The 18282-nt window shown below is 46.7% G+C and overlaps 1 protein-coding gene across 2 annotated transcripts in view; it reads right to left on the bottom strand.

Moving 5' to 3' along the window:
• Positions 1–18282, bottom strand: part of LOC133361792 (zinc finger protein OZF-like) — an 89076-nt gene that overhangs the window by 22323 nt on the left and 48471 nt on the right. Inside the window, exons 3-4 of one of the 2 annotated variants that reach the window (XM_061580790.1) lie at positions 5713–6132; positions 2135–2741 (exon numbers count right to left, since the gene is read on the bottom strand). The exons of the other annotated variant lie outside the window; for it this stretch is intronic. Of the exons in view, the coding sequence (XP_061436774.1) occupies positions 2135–2741; positions 5713–6132 (1027 nt within the window). The remainder of the gene's footprint in view (positions 1–2134; positions 2742–5712; positions 6133–18282) is intronic. 2 annotated transcript variants of the gene reach the window in all.

The raw sequence follows: 18282 nt of genomic DNA, 5'->3' as shown, positions 1-18282 counted from the left end.
TCTTGAACAGAAACCCATTGGGTGCGTGAGCTCAACAACAACGTGAACATTGTGTGTGGACACTGTTTGTTGGCGCAGTCGGGGGCACAGGTGGTGCATTGGCCAGTCATTTAAGTCAGTCGACCCATGACACCTGGATCTGCCCCGTGCACATAGCCTGGCACAAGCGCCGTGGTGACATCACCGCCACTTAGTGGCGAATGACGGTTGTTACTGTGTGTGTATACACTGTGCGTGTACAGACTGTATACTGTGTGGGTAAACTGTGTGTACGCTGTGTACATGGTTTGTGTAGACCTTGTCGATACACTGCGTGTGTACAGTGTGTGGGTGGTCCGAATCAGTCGGGTGGCATTATCTTTACATCGGCTGCGCTATGCTTTGGAAGCTACCTGGTCTGTCGCTCCGCATGAAGCTTCGGTTCTTCTCGGCCAGTTTTGCCCTCCCTTCTGTAGGCATGTGAAACGTGGACCCCTCTAAATGGAACATCTGCGCCAGTTAGAAACATTCAGGCTGTCATGCCTACACTCAGATTGAGGGAATCCAAGAAGAAGCACATTCTCTATTTATTGCAGAGGTTCAAGGTTCAAATCCGACAGGCACGTCTGGCTACTTCAGTAACATTAAACAAAATATGCACCGTCTGCTTAACAGTGGATGTAAAACATACGATTGTGTCATTCAAAACGCATAGGGCTTCCAGGCTGTGAATGTTGTTGCTTCAACACACCGGTGGGCTAAAGCAGTGAACTATTTGTCTTTGTCAACGTGACACATTTTTTACTGATTGGCCATGTCGGGTGGTGGAGGGTTACGACACATTTATAAATAAACGCGATCTAAACCCAAAAATCGTTGATTATGCCCAAATATTGACCATGACACCAACATGCAATGACCTATGCGTTTTGAATGACACAATCGTATGTTTTACATCCACTGTTAAGCAGACGGTGCATATTTTGTTTAATGTTACTGAAGTAGCCAGACGTGCCTGTCGGATTTGAACCTTGAACCTCTGCAATAAATAGAGAATGTGCTTCTTCTTGGATTCCCTCAATCTGAGTGTAGGCATGACAGCCTGAATGTTTCTAACTGGCGCAGATGTTCCATTTAGAGGGGTCCACGTTTCACATGCCTACAGAAGGGAGGGCAAAACTGGCCGAGAAGAACCGAAGCTTCATGCGGAGCGACAGACCAGGTAGCTTCCACAGCATAGCGCAGCCGATGTAAAGATAATGCCACCCGACTGATTCGGACCATGAATAACATTGGTCGCGAAAGCCTACGTGTTAAACTGAATATTTGGGCAATTTCAAACATTATCCAGAAATTACATAATGAAGATTACACATCAATCATCACCCCCTACTGACAGACTCATGCCCACATGCAGTTGACAGCAGTGTCACCTTATGACACAGAGGCAGCTGCCACTTGAAGGTGCTCTTCGAGTGTTTGTGATGAGATATGAAACTGAGTTGCTGAGGCAATTAAGCAAGCACCATATCAATGCAAATATAAATATAACAGTGGAATACTTGGAAGCTTATTGGGTCTTGCTCCTGATTATTCATCTACCCAACCACAGGTCAACAAATACTCGCCGCTCTTACTCTGCAGGTTGAACCCAGGAATTCAGTGTTCAAATTCACGTTCTTTTCATTAAAGGCCTGTGACAAAGGTGCATCTATTGGAGCTTCATTGTCTCAAGCCTACCCATCTACCGGGTCTCCATTTGACTTTGTATTGTCTAAGAAGTCCAACCACACCTCCACTTCCACAAACTGCTGGGAGTTGCCTAGCTCTGCCTCGAAGTCAGAATTCTCTTCCTGCTTCACGTTGCCTCCATCGATGTGAAGGTACGATTTTGGAGTTGAATCTTCATCTTCACAGTTTACCGTCACTTTTTCGCTTTTCACCATCACTTTCTCACATTTCACCTTTACTTCTTCGCTCTTCATCATTTCTTCACATTTCACCTTGATACCTTTAAAAGTGTCCAAGCTGGGATTCACTTCTGGTTTCATGAGGGATGGGCTCATTGCAGCACTTTGACTTTCACAAGCCGATTTCAGACTCCATTTCTTGGGGATCTTCTGATGATTGTGTGTCCTCTGGTGTCTTTTAAGATTTGATGACTGTGCAAACGCCTTCCCACACAGAGTGCAACTGAAGGGTTTCTCTCCCGTGTGTGTTCTCCGGTGTGATACAAGACCAGATGACTGTGAAAACGCCTTCCCGCACAGACTGCACCTGAAGAGTTTCTCTCCTGTGTGTGTTCTCTGGTGTCTATGAAGACCTAATGACCATGCAAATGCCTTGTCACACACAGTGCACTTGAAGGGTTTTTCTCCCGTGTGTGTTCTCTGGTGTGATACAAGACCAGATGACTGTAAAAACGCCTTCCCGCACAGACTGCACTTGAAGGGTTTTTCTCCTGTGTGTGTTCTCCGGTGTTGTTTAAGAGTAGATGAATCTGAAAATGCCTTCCCACACACACTGCACTTGAAGGGTTTATCTCCAGTGTGTGTTCTCTGGTGGTTCCTAAGATCTGATGAATGTGAAAATGCCTTGTCACACACAGTGCACTTGAAGGGTTTCTCTCCCGTGTGAGTTCTCTGGTGTATTTTAAGATGTTGTGAATGTGCAAACGCCTTCCCACACACAGTGCAACTGAAGGGTTTTTCTCCTGTGTGTGTTCTGTGGTGTGATACAAGAGCAGATGACTGTGAAAACGCCTTCCCGCTGTTGTGTATGTACCCCCTTTTTAATATTTGTAATATTAATTTTTTTAAGAATTATTCTGCCAACATATATAATCGTTTTTTTTAATAGACACTGGGCAACGTGGAACGAACACGCCCCCACACTTCCACAGATGCGGTCATACCTCATTTCAAAGGAAAGAGGGCATGAAAGAGAGCAATCAAGGTCATAAAACTCCCCGAATTTCACACAAGAGGAACAAGGGAGGGGGGAATTGCAAGCGGGGGGGTCAGGAGGACATCCTTTTGTTAAAAAAAAAACCCTTTGATAAATACAAAACCAGGCACCACGGAGAAAGAGATAATTATATTCTTAACAAAGAAACAGCATTGACGACAAAAAGCACATACGGGTATTTGAACCATGTTAGATGCACAAAGTTACCAACTTAGCCATGAAGATTAAGCAAACAGTATCCATCCTCACTCCAATTGGAAATCAGACTACAGTCTGCACCAGAATCGCGACTCATCATTGTTAATTAAATACTGACATTATTTACCTTTAAAGAATTTCTACACGGCCGGGCCGAAGCATCAAACAATAATTATGGCATCTATTTCGCTCCAAAACAAAGATCCCTAGCCGGGATATCAGATTAAATAATCACAAGAAGTCAAATAATAAGTACGGAATTAAAGTAGAAGAGGAATCAAGGGCGGAGAAGGCTCTCAAAATTAACCAAACACAACACCCCATGGGAAGCGAGCAACACGGCCGCCTTTGTCTTTCCGAGAGGATCTCCACACGCAGGCACAAAGCCAGGAAATGACACCCATAAAGGTTGGGGCAATGGCTCAAAGGGAATTAACACGTATTCGGAAATAAATAAATAAGTGCATGCGCCGGGTGCTCCCACCGTGGAAACAACCGTCTTTGTCTCCCCACAATACGGACAGCAAAAATTGCACACGCGAGGAAATAACATTTCCATGGGAGATCGGGTCACGATGAAACATCGTGAACACGGTTTCGGCATAACTGGGCATAATGGAAATAAGTCGCATTTCAACTTCCAAACCAAAAACAACTTAAGCTGTGTGAGACAAAAGATATGATCCCCGAGCAAGGGAGGGAATAATTAAGCTCGCTTAACGCATAGGTTTTCGCGAGAAATATTATTCAGTAACAAAAACATGGATTCGAATACTTTTTTTTATATATAACTCAATGCGAACGCGAATCATCGGTCTGGTTAATGGATAAACTTAGGTGGCGCCGTCACAAGGCCCCCCCCCCCCACCCCTTTCTTCCAGAACGACACACAGCTGTGTCTTCAAAGCTAATAAACACACGGACAAACACGCACGCGAAACACACGGACGGACACGCACACACACACACACGAACGCAGATGGTTCACACCCACAGGAATGTTTTATGACAGACTTTGAACAACTCGGGAAACTGAGTGGAATGTCCAGATATAAACCGAAGGAAAATCCATTCAAAGCAGATCGCCAGGGCTCTGAGCCCCATCTCGTCGCCAGGGCTTCGACTCCACCACAGATCGTCCGGGCCACGGGCCCCACCAGAGATCGTCCGGGCCATGGGCCCCATCTCATATCAACGCCGACAACGAAGAAGTTTTCGTCATCCAGAATGACGAGGTTCGCGGAGTAGCGACGCGCAGCTACAAGCCGAGGTCTGCACCACCTGAGAAGAATCGCTACCCTGTGTCGCCGAGCTGCGAGTGAAGCCAACAAAGACGCCAACGTCCACCCTGCCACGAATGAAGCATCGCTCCTCGTCAGAGTGACGACCAGCGAACAACCCGCAGGAAAGGCGGAGATCGCCAAGCGAGCAAAGCAGAGAGTCAAAGTCTTCCGAACGAGCGCCACCGAGCGCCGCCGAGCGCCACCGAGCGCCGTCGAGCGCCACCGAGCGCCGTCGAGCGACACCGAGTGACAACGAGCGACAACGATCGCCGCCGAGCGCCGCCGAGCGCCACCGAGCGCCGTCGAGCGACACCGAGCGACAACGAGCGACAACGATCGCCGCCGAGCGCCGCCGAGCGCCGTCGAGCGCCACCGAGCGCCGTCGAGCGACGCCGAACGACACCGAGCGACAACGAGCGACAACGATCGCCACCGAGCGCCGCCGAGCGCCGCCGCTCACCTCACCGCGGAGAAAGTCTCGGCTGCAACCCGCACGGACAGAGGTCGTATCGCTCCCCACATACAGACTCAAGGAAGAACAGAGAAAATCTTGTCAAACCAGTTTCCTTTGTTATAGAGTCTCGCCGAAGAATTAATTAAAACAGAGCCAAATTCGCTCTCCCCCACACACGCCTCACCCACCATTGACTCAAAGATTCCGTTAAAAGGATTTTACACTTGCCGATGAATCTATTGACATATACTTTCGCCTCTTGGGTATAATAAGTGCTTTTTATTACCGCAAAATGAAGTGTGTCATGCTTGTTTTCAAACTCGGCCAGTCGCCGATTGTGATGGCATAATCTTGCTCATGAATTTATTGACGCATGTTTGACCTACATGATAGAATGTCACGTGCTTGTTAGAATAAAATTGTTATCACAGAAGCATATCGAGTGTTCCTTCCAAGTCCATGCAAAACTGTCTTATTCATAAGAGCTGTTACCTGCGATGAGATATGAAAATGGAGACCTAAAATATTATAACACACACTAGGATAATCGGTAAATGAATCCATGATAATCGTGTTATCCTGATTGATAACTCTGGATAAACGAAACTAAGCAAATTATCATAACTGCACACATTAACATAATCGCAAGCCTCCGCATAAATTACTATGATTATCTCCGTGATTATCATAATTTATGCATATAATTACACGCATTATCACAATTTATGCATAGTAATACACACATTAACATAATTGATGCGATTTGCGCATTTTTGGAAAAATTATTAATATTTATTATTTTTATCAAAATTTCACCATACCAACACATACAACACCGCACAGACTGCACTTGAAGGGTTTATCTCCTGTGTGTGTTCTCCGGTGTTTTTTAAGAGCAGATGAATGTGAAAATGCCTTCCCACACACACTGCACTTGAAGGGTTTTTCTCCTGTGTGTGTTCTCTGGTGGTTCCTTAGAACTGATGGATATGAAAATGCCTTGTCACACACAGTGCACTTGAAGGGTTTCTCTCCCGTGTGTGTTCTCTGGTGTAATTGAAGATGTTGTGAATGTGCAAACGCCTTCCCACACACAGTGCACTTGAAGGGTTTCTCTCCCGTGGGTGTTCTCTGGTGTAATTTAAGATATGGTGATTGTGCAAACGCCTTCCCACACAGAGTGCAACTGAAGGGTTTCTCTCCCGTGTGTGTTCTCTGGTGTGCTTGAAGATGTGATGATTGTGCAATCGCCTTCCCACACAAAGTGCAACTGAAGGGTTTCTCTCCCGTGTGAGTTATCTGATATAATACAAGAGCAGATGACTGTGAAAACGCCTTCCGCAACAGACTGCACTTGAAGGGTTTCTCTCCTGCGTGAGTTCTCTGGTGCTGTATCAGATGTTGAACATGATCCGTGCTGTATGCACACTGGTTGCATTGTTGCCTTTTTGCACCGAGCTGTGCTGAGTGCCTTTGCTCCATCAGACCAATTCTGCAGAGGAAGTGCCAGAAGAAGCATCAGCTGCAGACAGAAAAAAATAATATCCAGACCATCTACGTCAGTATAGAGGCACAAAAGAATGCATATATACACAGTCACACATGACTTGCACGTCTATACTCATTCATATATTCATGATAAGAGTGAAAAAGATTCCCAAATTCATCACATGGGCACACAATGAGAGGGCAAATGACAGCCTGGAAGCCCTAGTATCTTAAAAATGACTGTTAACCTAAAACTCCAAGCACACAATTTCAGTTGTCTGGCTACAAAAGGAATATTTATGAAAGCAAAATGCAGCTAACGTCATAAAGGGTGTTGAAAATAATACTATTTGTATTATGCAGAAATGCATAAATTAATGTTCAATCACAACGTAAAGGTGTGAAGCCAGGCTCAGATTTCCTTGAATGCTGGGATGAACAGATCTAATTTCAGCTGCAAATGTGCTGTGTTAATTTCCTGTTTCCATTCTCGTAAAAAGTTCCAAAGGAAAACTAAAATAAACTATTGTTTTGATTTAACCTCTGTGTTCAATCGAGTTAATATACTTTACAGCAAATACAAACTTGACACTGTAACACACAATGGCATGGTAAAAAGGTGGTGTGTTCAGAACCATGCCTGGCCACCTTCATATGCTCCGTAATAATGCTTCCCCACAATAAGTGAAGTTTTCACCAATCAATCACGTTTGCTGTCGGCGATAATCAAACTTTAATTGTGATAACACTATGTAACACAATTTTTGTTCCTGGGTACTAATTGTTATTTTTTTATTGCTTATGCCAAAATGTCTAGAAAATGGCTTATTCCCCACAAACATTGCTTTTGTGACCAGAATTATACAAGAACTAAAAAAACTAATTCACCTATTTTCTCATTGAAAAGAGATACATTTCTAAATATCACTGTCCTGGTCACGAAAGCAAAGTTTGTGGAGAATAATTTCCATTTTTTGTACTTTAGAGGCAAAAGCAATTAGGAAATAACACATACTACCTAGGAACAAATGTTTTTTGTTATACAGTGGAAAAACTGCGCCACCGCTCCCCACATAAACTCTTACATACACATATATTTCACATGAATGCCATGTAAGTGTGGATCACTTGTCAGCATGTCATGGGAATGATCCAGGTGTCAAGGGATGACTGACTGAGATGATTAACAGACGCACCAGCTGTGCTTCCTGCTGTCTTGCTGCATTTGAGGCACCCAGCGTTCCACCCATTCATGTGATCGTTGCTACTCTAACCTCATTGTTGTTGCAGAGCAAATACCTCCAACTGCCCTGCAGCGTATGTCACGGGCCTCTTCGAGAGGCCGATCTTGACAGCAGGTCTGATCAACTCCACATCCTCCAATCTCTTCTCTAGCCAATGCCATGCCCGTTTAGCCCGTAACATCTGGACTAACAAAAGATGATTGTGCATGCTGTCTGTTTATGCGGAATTCATGACCCAACCAATGCAGCCTCCCCTGCCAAAGTCTCAGATTATATTCTGTACTGATATTTTAGGAATCTATAAAGTTTTAATACAATCTTGTTTGGTTCAATAGAGGGGATCATAGGCCGGCCAGCCTTAATTAAAAGCCAGCACAGACAGTCCTTAAAATAAGTTCATATTTTGCATCCACAGAGAAAGGAGTAATGTCTGTGGCCAAGAAGACTCACAGCTTTATTCGTTCATTTATTTCTAAATCCTCTTGTCTTGGTGAGGTTTGTGGTGGCAGCACATTCAGTAGGGCAGTCCAGACCTCCCTTTCCCTGGCGACAGACTCTAGCTCTTCCTGGGGAATTCCCAGGCGTTCCCAAATCCAGCCAAGTGACATATTCCCACCAGAATGTCCGGGGCCAGGCTCCTGGGACGTCCCCCAGTGGGACGTGCCTGGTAGAGTTCCAGGGACAGTGGGGGCATCCTTACAGATATTATATATTGATATCACTCATGGAACGATGCCTGGTGGCTCGGTGACCCACGTAACCCATTTGGACCCAGCCTGGAATGGCTGCGTGGCACCGTCCTGTGCGCCCGCCATCCACAGTACGAAGAGTGAGAGGCGGGTGCGATGCCAGTATGGCAGGGAGAGGGATGGTCTCAGACAGACTAGACCTTGGTGATGGACACTCACAGCTTTGTATGGAGCAAAAGTCCAGGCAGCTTCCACACAGTGTTACACAGTCTAATGAAAGAATGCTGCTCGACAAATTTAAAGTGAGACTTTGGCTGCCAAACCAGAGCTGGTCGTGAACACATTAACCAGGTATGGGAGCTCCTCCATTACTTGCAGAACTGCCTGATTACTCATGGAGAGTTGAGCAGGTACAGTGTTGTATGACATGAAATTCCCCAGCAGGTGATTTATTTTGGTGGAACATACGCAAGGCCACCTTTCATGATGGAATTATCCAGGCACAGAACGAGATTATCTAACCCCATCTCCTTGAGTAGCCATTTCCAGATCATCAGCAGATATAACATGGTTGACCAGGGAACGATCCCTTAACTATAACCAGGCATCGATGCGCGTATCATTTTAACTGTAACGAATGCAATTTATTTATATGGCTATTGTGAGCTTCTCAACTACATAATTAATGAAGATGCTATGTAATGTAATGCATGGGGGCAGAGTGAATTTCTGTCACAAGCCAAATTGAACAGCAAATGGCTCCAATTCCTGGTCACGCAGCTTTAGACGGGCTTGCCCAAAATCATAAAAATCGTCAATGAATGTGAGCAGAGGCAGAGACATAAAAAACAAAGAACAACCCAAAGCCCCAAGCCTCGATATGGTACGATAGACCTTAATTACATAAAAAAGCAAAGACATTACTCTTAATGTTTGATTACTGAGACCTGAGCTAAGCCGGGTAACTTAGTTATTGCTGGATAAATACTATACTTCCGATTAAGTTTGTGAGTGAGTGGGGAGCGGTAGTGCAACCATTAGCGTGCTGCGCTATGAACCCAGCGAGCCGATTTCTATTCCCACAGAGCCAAGCCACAACATTTGGCTGTCGTCTGATGAAGCTGGTTGGGATTACTGTCAAAACGTTGTACTTAGATTGTAAATGTTGTGGCTTGGCTCTCCAACACACCGATGAGATGTACTAGTACACTACACTATACACTACTGTACAGTCCAGAGGTGGGACAAAGTCATTGTTATGCAAGTCACAAGTAAGTCTCAAGTCTTTGCTCTCGAGTCCCAAGTCAAGTCGAGTCAAAGATGAGGCAAGTCCCAAGTCGAGTCAGAAGTCAAAGCCTGCAAGTCTCAAGTCGATTCCGGAGTCCTACCATTTTAGTTGAGTCATTTCAAGTCCTCTTACCACAGAAATAAAATTTATACAAATCATGTATGTCTGTAAGATTTGTATTTATTTAAACCTCTTTTTATACAATGACATTAATCAAACACAGTAAAAAACAGAAAATTAAATTTTCACAAAAAATGCTCTTATTTCAACAGCATATTGCACTAGAACAATGCACAGCAGCTTCAGTCCTGTATTGCATTGACCTCATATTGCAAAACAGTTTAACTTTCAAATAGACATGGGTTCTTTTAGCATAAACTTTTTTAAACATGTCATCAATAAAATCCTCACTCCTCAAAATTATCACTTCTGAAAAACTGGACCAACCTGATAATATAATTGGAATGCCTCCATAGAGACTGGTGTGTATGAGAGAGAGAGAGCTGTGTGGACAGGTGATGAGCAGAGAGTGAGTGTGTGTGCGCATGCGTGCTGTGGACAGGTGGAGGGAGGCCCCTACACTGCATTGCATTTGCAAAAGATCAAATTGGCCAAAAGTCTGTCAGTCATTTGTGCACGATGGGGACGCAGAATGATGCCACCATGGCTGAAAACTCGCTCCACTGGAGCACTAGAAGCAGGCACTGCCAAGACTCGGATGGCTACTTGAAAGAGTGAAGGAAGAGTCTTACTGTTCAGTGCCCAGAACAAAAGGGCATTCTGTCCTTCTGCCATGTCAATGTAGTGACTTAGCTGTACTGCTGGTGGGGTCCCAACATCCCTTTTCTGCCTCTTATGGTATGCAGCAAACAGCCCTTCTCCTTCCATGTCCTCTAGTTCTTCTTCAGCAGGCACCGGCACAGGCACAGGTTGCTCCGTCTCTGCAGCATCTTTCAGGATCAATTCTAAAAAAACGTGTCACAACAGCAGAAACAAAAGAGCTCTTATTACCATTACTGATGTTGATGATACTGTGCAAGACTGAAAATTATTATTGTTAAAGTCAGATTAATATCACATTAGATCCTAGATCAGATTAAGATCAAATTATTTTACGTTGCATTTAAGTTGCATTGCAAGTCAATAAGATTTACCTTTAACTCGTTGTGCCACCTCTGCCTTGATGTCACGGTTGACCAGCACATGGGGCTCAATCCACAGCAGACAAAAGGCTGGATCCAAGGCAGCTGCTTTCAGGTAGACTGTGTCTGAAAAGGGGGCAGTGATCCCTTCTTGAGACTGGGCCATTTTCACATTAATGAAGATCCCAAGAAATCTTTTTTCCAGGGATGCCTGCAGACCTCTGACCAGGCCGCTCAGGAAACGAACTTGAGGCTTCAGCTTCTCAAGATGGTGATTGAGGGACAAGACGGATGGAACAACTGCACTGATTGTAATGACTTTCTCCCCCTGTGTCAAATCAGTTGCTTCTCCGAACGGTTTCAAGATGTCCACCAACTCCTTCAGCAGATTCCACTCTCGTAGTGTGAATGACAGTTCTTTATGCCCGGCCTTCTCAAGAACTGCGCAGAGCTTTTGCTGATCACAATGAAGGACTGCTTTCACCTGCCGCAGTGTAGAATTCCACCTCGTGCTCACTGCAGCAGGGATGCCTCTGTGCTCCCCAAATTCACCATCGAATATGTCTTTAAACGTTGTGCTTGTGTGAAGCAGGGAGCTAAGTTTTGATAACTTGGAGAGAGAAGGACATGCCGCTTTTGTTTCTTTCAAACCGTCTCCCACCACCAGCTGCAATGTGTGTGCAAAACACTGCAGGCGCTGTTTCTTTGCCATAGCAGCATCGACGGTTTGCTGGTCTTCTAGGGTTAAGTCATGCCATAGCTCAGGATCATCAAGATTATCTCCAGCATCATCATCTTCCTCCTGTTCGCTGGGGAAGCAGACCGTAAATGCCTTGCGCATGTTAGCAGCATTGTCACTAATGATATAGTCCAATTTAGCTTTGATGTTGTATTCATCACATATTGCCTCAAATTGGTCACAGATGCGCTCCGCTGTGCGAGAGCCTTTGAATCGGTTGCAGGCCAAGAGATTTGTCTTTAGCTGTACCCTCTCTGCATCTCTCTCCATCCAGTGCACAGTGACACCAAGGAATCCCCTCATCTTTCGATCAGACCAAATGTCCACAGTGACTGAAACATGGTCAGTGTTGCTCAATTGAGTTTTTAACTTTGAACGTCTCTCCTCAGCAAGGCTCTCTGTTTTTGTGGTCAGCGTTCGGCGACAGACTGGGGTATACTTGCTGTCCAGCACAGCCAGAAAGTGACGAAAGCTCTTATTTTCCACAATAGATAGAGGAAAATTGCAATCAATAATCAAGTCAGACAGTATCGCATTGGAGATGGCCTTCTGCTGTGGGTGGCTCATGCTGTAACGCCCTACACGAGTGTCCAGGAATTGTGAGATTGAAGGCTGTTGTGGTTCATCTACGATGCTTTTGTTCATCTGGTATTCTTCATACCTGTAACAGAAAAGAATATGAAACAGATGTCAGAAAATCCCTTATAGCCACACATGTTGTATTTGAAACTACTCTTTACTCATATCAATGTTGTTGTGTTAATATTCATTGTCTATTGTACACTACGGTATACGATAATACATTTCAGTTTCAGTGTATGCAATATTAAGAATATTTTCACTGCTTCAAAAGTCATAAGAAAGCCCTTTCCCTCAAGAAACTGAAGTCATATGCTTTATAGCAGTGGTTTTCAAAGTGGGGACGGGGACCCCTGGGTGCCGCGAGGGGGTGCTAGGGGGGCCATGGCAAGTTGGCATGAAAAGTATAGCAAAATAAAATAATTGAATAAATTAAATAAGTAAAATAAACCAAATTAAACAAAAAATAAGCTAAACAATATCCTCATTAGTTAAGAACTGCACTATAATAATCTATTGCATCTCTGAACATTACTACTATAATCGTTATTATTTTATCATATACTGTATATATCCCAGTGGTGCGCTGCCTCACAGACCTAGACTACGGTAGCACGCTATGTCCATGCGCTGCCTGCTGTTTGGGCATGATATGAAAAGGGAAGGCTAATGGTGGATCTTCTGTGACTGTGTCATCATTTTCCTCTTTACAGTGTATATGTCTTACTATGTTTCCTGTTGTACTTGGATGGGTTTAGGGATGCACCAACTCCATCGAGTTGTGAAAGGAGGTGCACAGAAAAAAGAGTGTGGCACGGCCCATGTCAGGGGGGCCTTGGCTGGAATCTACTGGTATATGGGGGGCCTTGTCATGGTAAAGTTTGGGAACCCCTGCTTTATAGTTCACTCTCTCCTGCACACCAGATTCCATGGTGCCTTGCTGCATCACACAGCAATTGCAGGTCTACTGCTGCCTCATTCATTGTTTAATTGTGATAGTTTATGTCTTCAGCGACAGTTCAGCTTAGTTGTGATTAACCAAAATTACATAAACGACCTCAATGAGGCAGCACACCAGCCACTCTGAAACTGAACGATTGAAAGAGTAAAACTGGAAGGCCTGTTTTTGTCTCATGTGTGTTGGAGAGACTGAGATATACATTTGTGTTTATCCGTCTAGCAGCAAGGTAGAAATTATACTTTAAAACGGACGTTGACATGATGTTGAAGAGGTTTTCCATCTGAGTGTGCTACACTCATGTACCTCATATAATTGGCGTTCAAAAATCCCTATTTTTGTAAGCATTAACCAGCAAGGGAGACGTGCGTTTACTGTCTCGTTGATACAGTAAATATGCAGCAGATAGTAAGTTACGGTACATCCGATAAGGTGCTTAGCATTCGTTCAAAACTTACCTTTCTTTGTGCAACTTCAGGTGTCGAACAAAGTTAGACGTTGTGGCAGCACCGTCTGTAATCTTCGACCCGCATGTTTTGCAAATTGCAACTCGTTTTTTGTCGACTACATCGTAATTTTTATAGCCAAACGAAACTATCTTCGGTATCATTTTGCCAACTGGCGCGTTGTTGCTTGTTGCGCTTCATTGGTTGTCTTGCAATGTGCCTGCTTAGATGCTGTCCAATCAAAACAACGTGGGACTACAGTGATTGGATGTCGTGCAGGCAGCGCGCGTGCTCTCTGCATGCATACAGGTGGTGCACATTTTTTTCACAGATGCAGATAAACTGAGAGCGGCGCGGCCGTGTGAACATTTTTCCCACAGTTTTCATGGGAAGTAGCAAGTCTTCTCGAGTCAAAAGGCGCAAGTCCAAGTGAAGTCACGAGTCATTGATGTTAAAGTCCAAGTCGAGTTGCAAGTCTTTGTACATTTTGTCGAGTCGAGTCTGTGGTCATCAAATTCATGACTCGAGTCTGACTCGAGTCCAAGTCACATGACTCGAGTCCACACCTCTGCTATACACTACACACTACTATACACTACAGTATTATACACTACACACTAGTGCTGTACTAGTGACGCATTGGCCACGTTCTGTTTACCTGACAAACCTCTTACTAATTGGCTGTGTCGGGTGGTGGCGGGGTTAACGGCACATTGATTTATTTACGCGATCTCACACAAACAAACCTGTATTATGGCTGTATATTTGGAGTTTGCGTGTCCCTCTCTCTCCGTGGTCGCGTGGATTCTCCTCCGGATCCTGCGGTTTTCCCTGCACATTTAGAGTCAACATCACCACGCGTTTAGAGTATTTGACCGATAAACATTTCCACACGTAAAATTTCGATTTAAAGCTTTCGTGACTGCAGGGATTCATCTACTTGGTTCTTTCGGTAAAGTCACGTAGAAGGGAAGTAATAAACTAATCAAAATAAAACATAATAAAATAATTCTCACGACGTTTCGGCCGCAACGCAAGCACCCGTCCCTCAGGTGAAAACCAGGTGTCGACAGACCTGGTTTTCACCTGAGGACGGCTGCTTGCGTTGTGGCCGAAACGTCGTGAGAATTATTTTATGTTTTATTTTTATTATTGTATTACTTCCCTTCTACGTGACTTTACCGATAGAACCAAGACGATTTCCACACGTTGATAAGCCCACTGCGTTGTGGGCAGGTCGCGTCTGAAAAAGAGCGGTGTAGCTCAAGTGGGCTATGCCTGGTAAAATAAAAAGTAGAAATATTAAAAGTAAAACAAAGTTTCAAAGTAGTGAGCCAGGTGAAGACAAATTCAACTTAAGCAGAGAATTAAAGCAAATGCAATCAGGCGAGGGCAGGAGGCAAGGCCCCGCATGGCTAGGCCCCGCATTGTAATGTTCCAACCTGGACATCGATTCCATACTCGCTGCTACTCAATTGATATCCCTACGAGGGAGAAGGAGCGAGGCTCTACCTGGGTTCACAACAACAACTCCAACAACAATCACCACAACAACAACCACCACGATGTAAACTTCTCACCTCGGATCTCAGTGAGCGAGCGTGCGCGAAGCAGCAGAGACCTGGTAACTCGTGACGTCATGCGGCAGCAGGAGGTGACATGACGTCACTTGCGAGGTTCACACAATCCTCTTCCCCAACGAGCAGCAGGGTAACTGAATATATTATTTCTAGATTTGAAGCTTTTGTGACTGCAAGGATTCATACTCTTAGATTTTTCGGTAAAGTCACGTAGGTAAAAAATTAAAATTAATAAAAGTAAAATAAAATAAAAATCACGACGTTTCGGAGGCAACACAAGCTTCCGTCTTCAGGTGTAACCCTCACAGCCACGACAGCTGTATCAAGTAAATGAGAGATCACAAGAGCTACCACTCTGTATATATAATGGTTGAAGAGGGGAAGGGCCAAGTACGGCACATTTTTTTTAATATGGTAAGGTGAGGCTTAAGACTAGGAATAGACTGCATAACAAAAGACTGAGCCTTTATTATGGAGAGGTACCTAAGAGTATGAATAAATTATGTTAATGAGAAGGGCCCATGTCAGGTGATGGTGCTTGCCTGCTGTCCCCGTCCCAAATAAGCATTTTACTGGAACGGAAAGTAGGCAGACGTGACGTCACGCTCAAAATCACGTTGGAGGGGGTAAATACCTCGGTGACATGACGTCACTAGTGGGGACACCTCCCCCTCGCGCATCACGGCAAGTTAATGAGTGGTGACGTCAGAGAGCGAGATCAGGGATAGAGTTTAAGTTTATTTAGATTCCATTTCTATGGCTCCCTCTCTTGAACAGAGACCCCTTGGGTGTGTGAGCTCAACAACAACAACGTGAACATTATTGTGTGCGTGAACATTGTGTGTGGACACTGTTTGTTGGCGCAGTCGGAGGCACAGGTGGTGCATTGGCCAGTCATCTGTCAGTCGACCCATGACACCTGGACCTGCCCCGTGCACATAGCCTGGCATAAGCGCCGTGGTGACGTCACCACCACTTCGTGGCGAATGGCGGTTGTTATTACTGTGTGTATATGTAGGGGTTATTACGGGGAGAAGGGCGGACAGAAAACACAGGGTGTCTGCACCCACACACGGGTGTCTACATCCACGTCCGCATCCATTAACCACTGGGGGGCCATGGGGGCTCTGTGATCCCCCATAAATCCGCCCCTCGGAGGGAATTCCTATAAAAGGCGGGGAGCCAGAGAGCTCGGGGCCAGTGTGGAAGAAGCTTACCAGTGAAGTCTGAAGACCGGCAGAATAGGCCCTGGGACTCCCCTGTCTCGCTGCTCTTGTCAGCACCGAGCTGGGCAAGTCAGTGGCGTGGCCCCACGAGCTTCCGGACCTCTGCTCTTGTTAGAGCAAGGCCGGGTTAGCTGGGTGCCGGGATCCGTGCTTTTACCAGGGCCGGATCAGACAGCCTCCCGAAGCACTATTAGAGGAGGACTGGGAACAGGACAGGGGGAATAGTGCGAGGGGTGTTTTCCTATCTAGTATGGGTGAAGGGGGCGTTACCCCGTCAAGTATTGTACTGCCCTTGAGTTTAATAAAAGAGTGTGCCTCGACTCCGTCGTCAGTCTCCCTGGAACCCACTACATCTGGCGTCAGAAGTGGTCGAAAGAATGGATACGAGACGGACAACTCGTACCCAAGACCCCGGAGAGGACGACAGCGAGGGAGAAGCGGTGCAAGATATCGTCGCCGACGTACCTGAGCAACCGCTGCCGACTCCACCACCTGCAGGGCAGTTGGAGAGAGCCGGGACATCGGCTGATGAGTTGGCATTGGCCCACTCGCGACTGGCGGAGCTCCTGTATGCAGCGGCCGCCACACTTGAGCAGATAACACGCCTGGGGCCGGGGGGAGCGGCGCAGCGTGAAGACGGACAGCGCCCGCCAGAAACTCCCGCCTTTGCGATGGGCCGGAGGCTTGAACTTCCCGCCACGGGTACAGTAGGAGCCGAGGGAGGGGCCCCAGCACGTCACGCGGGCGGCAGGGCCCAACCAGCAAGCACCACGTCATCGGTGGGGGCGGGTCGCAGTGGCTAACTATCAGCAGTCGCCGGGTCATCAACAGCGGACAACTGCACCGACCAAGCCGAAACCAGCACGTCACCAACGGCGTGACCTCCATTAGGGTCCGCCATTGCTCCCCATACAGTCCATGGAGACAGTACGCGAGCTGGGCGATCGTCGGAGACGGAGCCGACATTTTAGCAACGCCTGCCGGCCCTGCAGGAGTTCGTATCGAGCGGCGGCGACTGGGGTGGGTTTCAGCGCCGTTTCCTCGCCCACCAAAATATGGCTGGGTGGACGGACAACGAGGCGCTGCATGCTCTTCCGGCGATGCTGGATAGCGACGCCCTTGGCACCCTCACCGCTGCACCCAGGTCGGAACGCTCCACACTTCGGTCGGCGCTGCAAGTGCTGGCCACGGTTTATGGGCCGCCTTCCGATTGTCGCCAGCTTTTCTACGAGCGGCAGAGAGGCGACAAGGAGTCACCACTCGCGTACCGCACGGCCCTGTTGGCGTTGGCGGCTTTCCCGCGTATGGACGAGGAAGGGGTGGATGCGATGGTGGCCGAAAAATGTTTTACTGTTGGCCGACGACTTGAACTTCGTCATCCTGGCGCAGGATGATGCGGATATGTATTCATTGTGGGCTGCAAGGCACATCCATGCCAACCTGATTTCCCAACGGAGGAAGGCCAACAAGGCAGCTGCGGGACACACCGTGGCAGCAACCACCTCCGAATCCGAGGGGGTTTTCGCTGCGGGCCGTTCTGCGGGATGGCGGTCTGGCGGGCGACCAGCTCAGGACGCGCCGAGCCATCGAGAGCAGCCCAAGTCTTCTGGAGCACTCGTCGTGTGCTACAACTGTGGCCTCTGGGGCCACGTGGCATCGGGATGCCGGGTTCCTCGACAGCGTGGAGCAAGAACTGGGACTGAGGACGGCCCTCTTCAAAAGCCTCCACAACATCCTCCGGCAAGTCGTGGCACCCCACATGTTCGGCCTGCACGCACACCCACTTCTTTTTCACATGCCCCGACACACGATTCTCAGGGTTCGGGTGCTGGTGCGTCAAGTCGCGGCTTGATGGGGAGGGCGCTCCAACCGGGCCAATGGTCCGAGTTGGCTCACCGGATTGTGGCTGCGTCGGCGGGGTCGTCCGTTGTCACGGGGCACATTGATGGGGTGGAAGTACGGGTATTGATCGACACAGGAGCATCGGCGACTATCATTTCCGATTTAATTTATAATATCCTG

The sequence above is a fragment of the Lethenteron reissneri genome, unplaced genomic scaffold (genome assembly GCF_015708825.2).
Source record: "Lethenteron reissneri isolate LAM-NWPU_2019-01 unplaced genomic scaffold, ASM1570882v1 scaffold_124, whole genome shotgun sequence".
In the NCBI taxonomy this organism is placed as follows: domain Eukaryota; kingdom Metazoa; phylum Chordata; class Hyperoartia; order Petromyzontiformes; family Petromyzontidae; genus Lethenteron; species Lethenteron reissneri.
The sequence above is the reverse complement of the archived record's forward strand: the minus strand, read 5'-3'. Positions and strand labels throughout refer to the sequence as shown.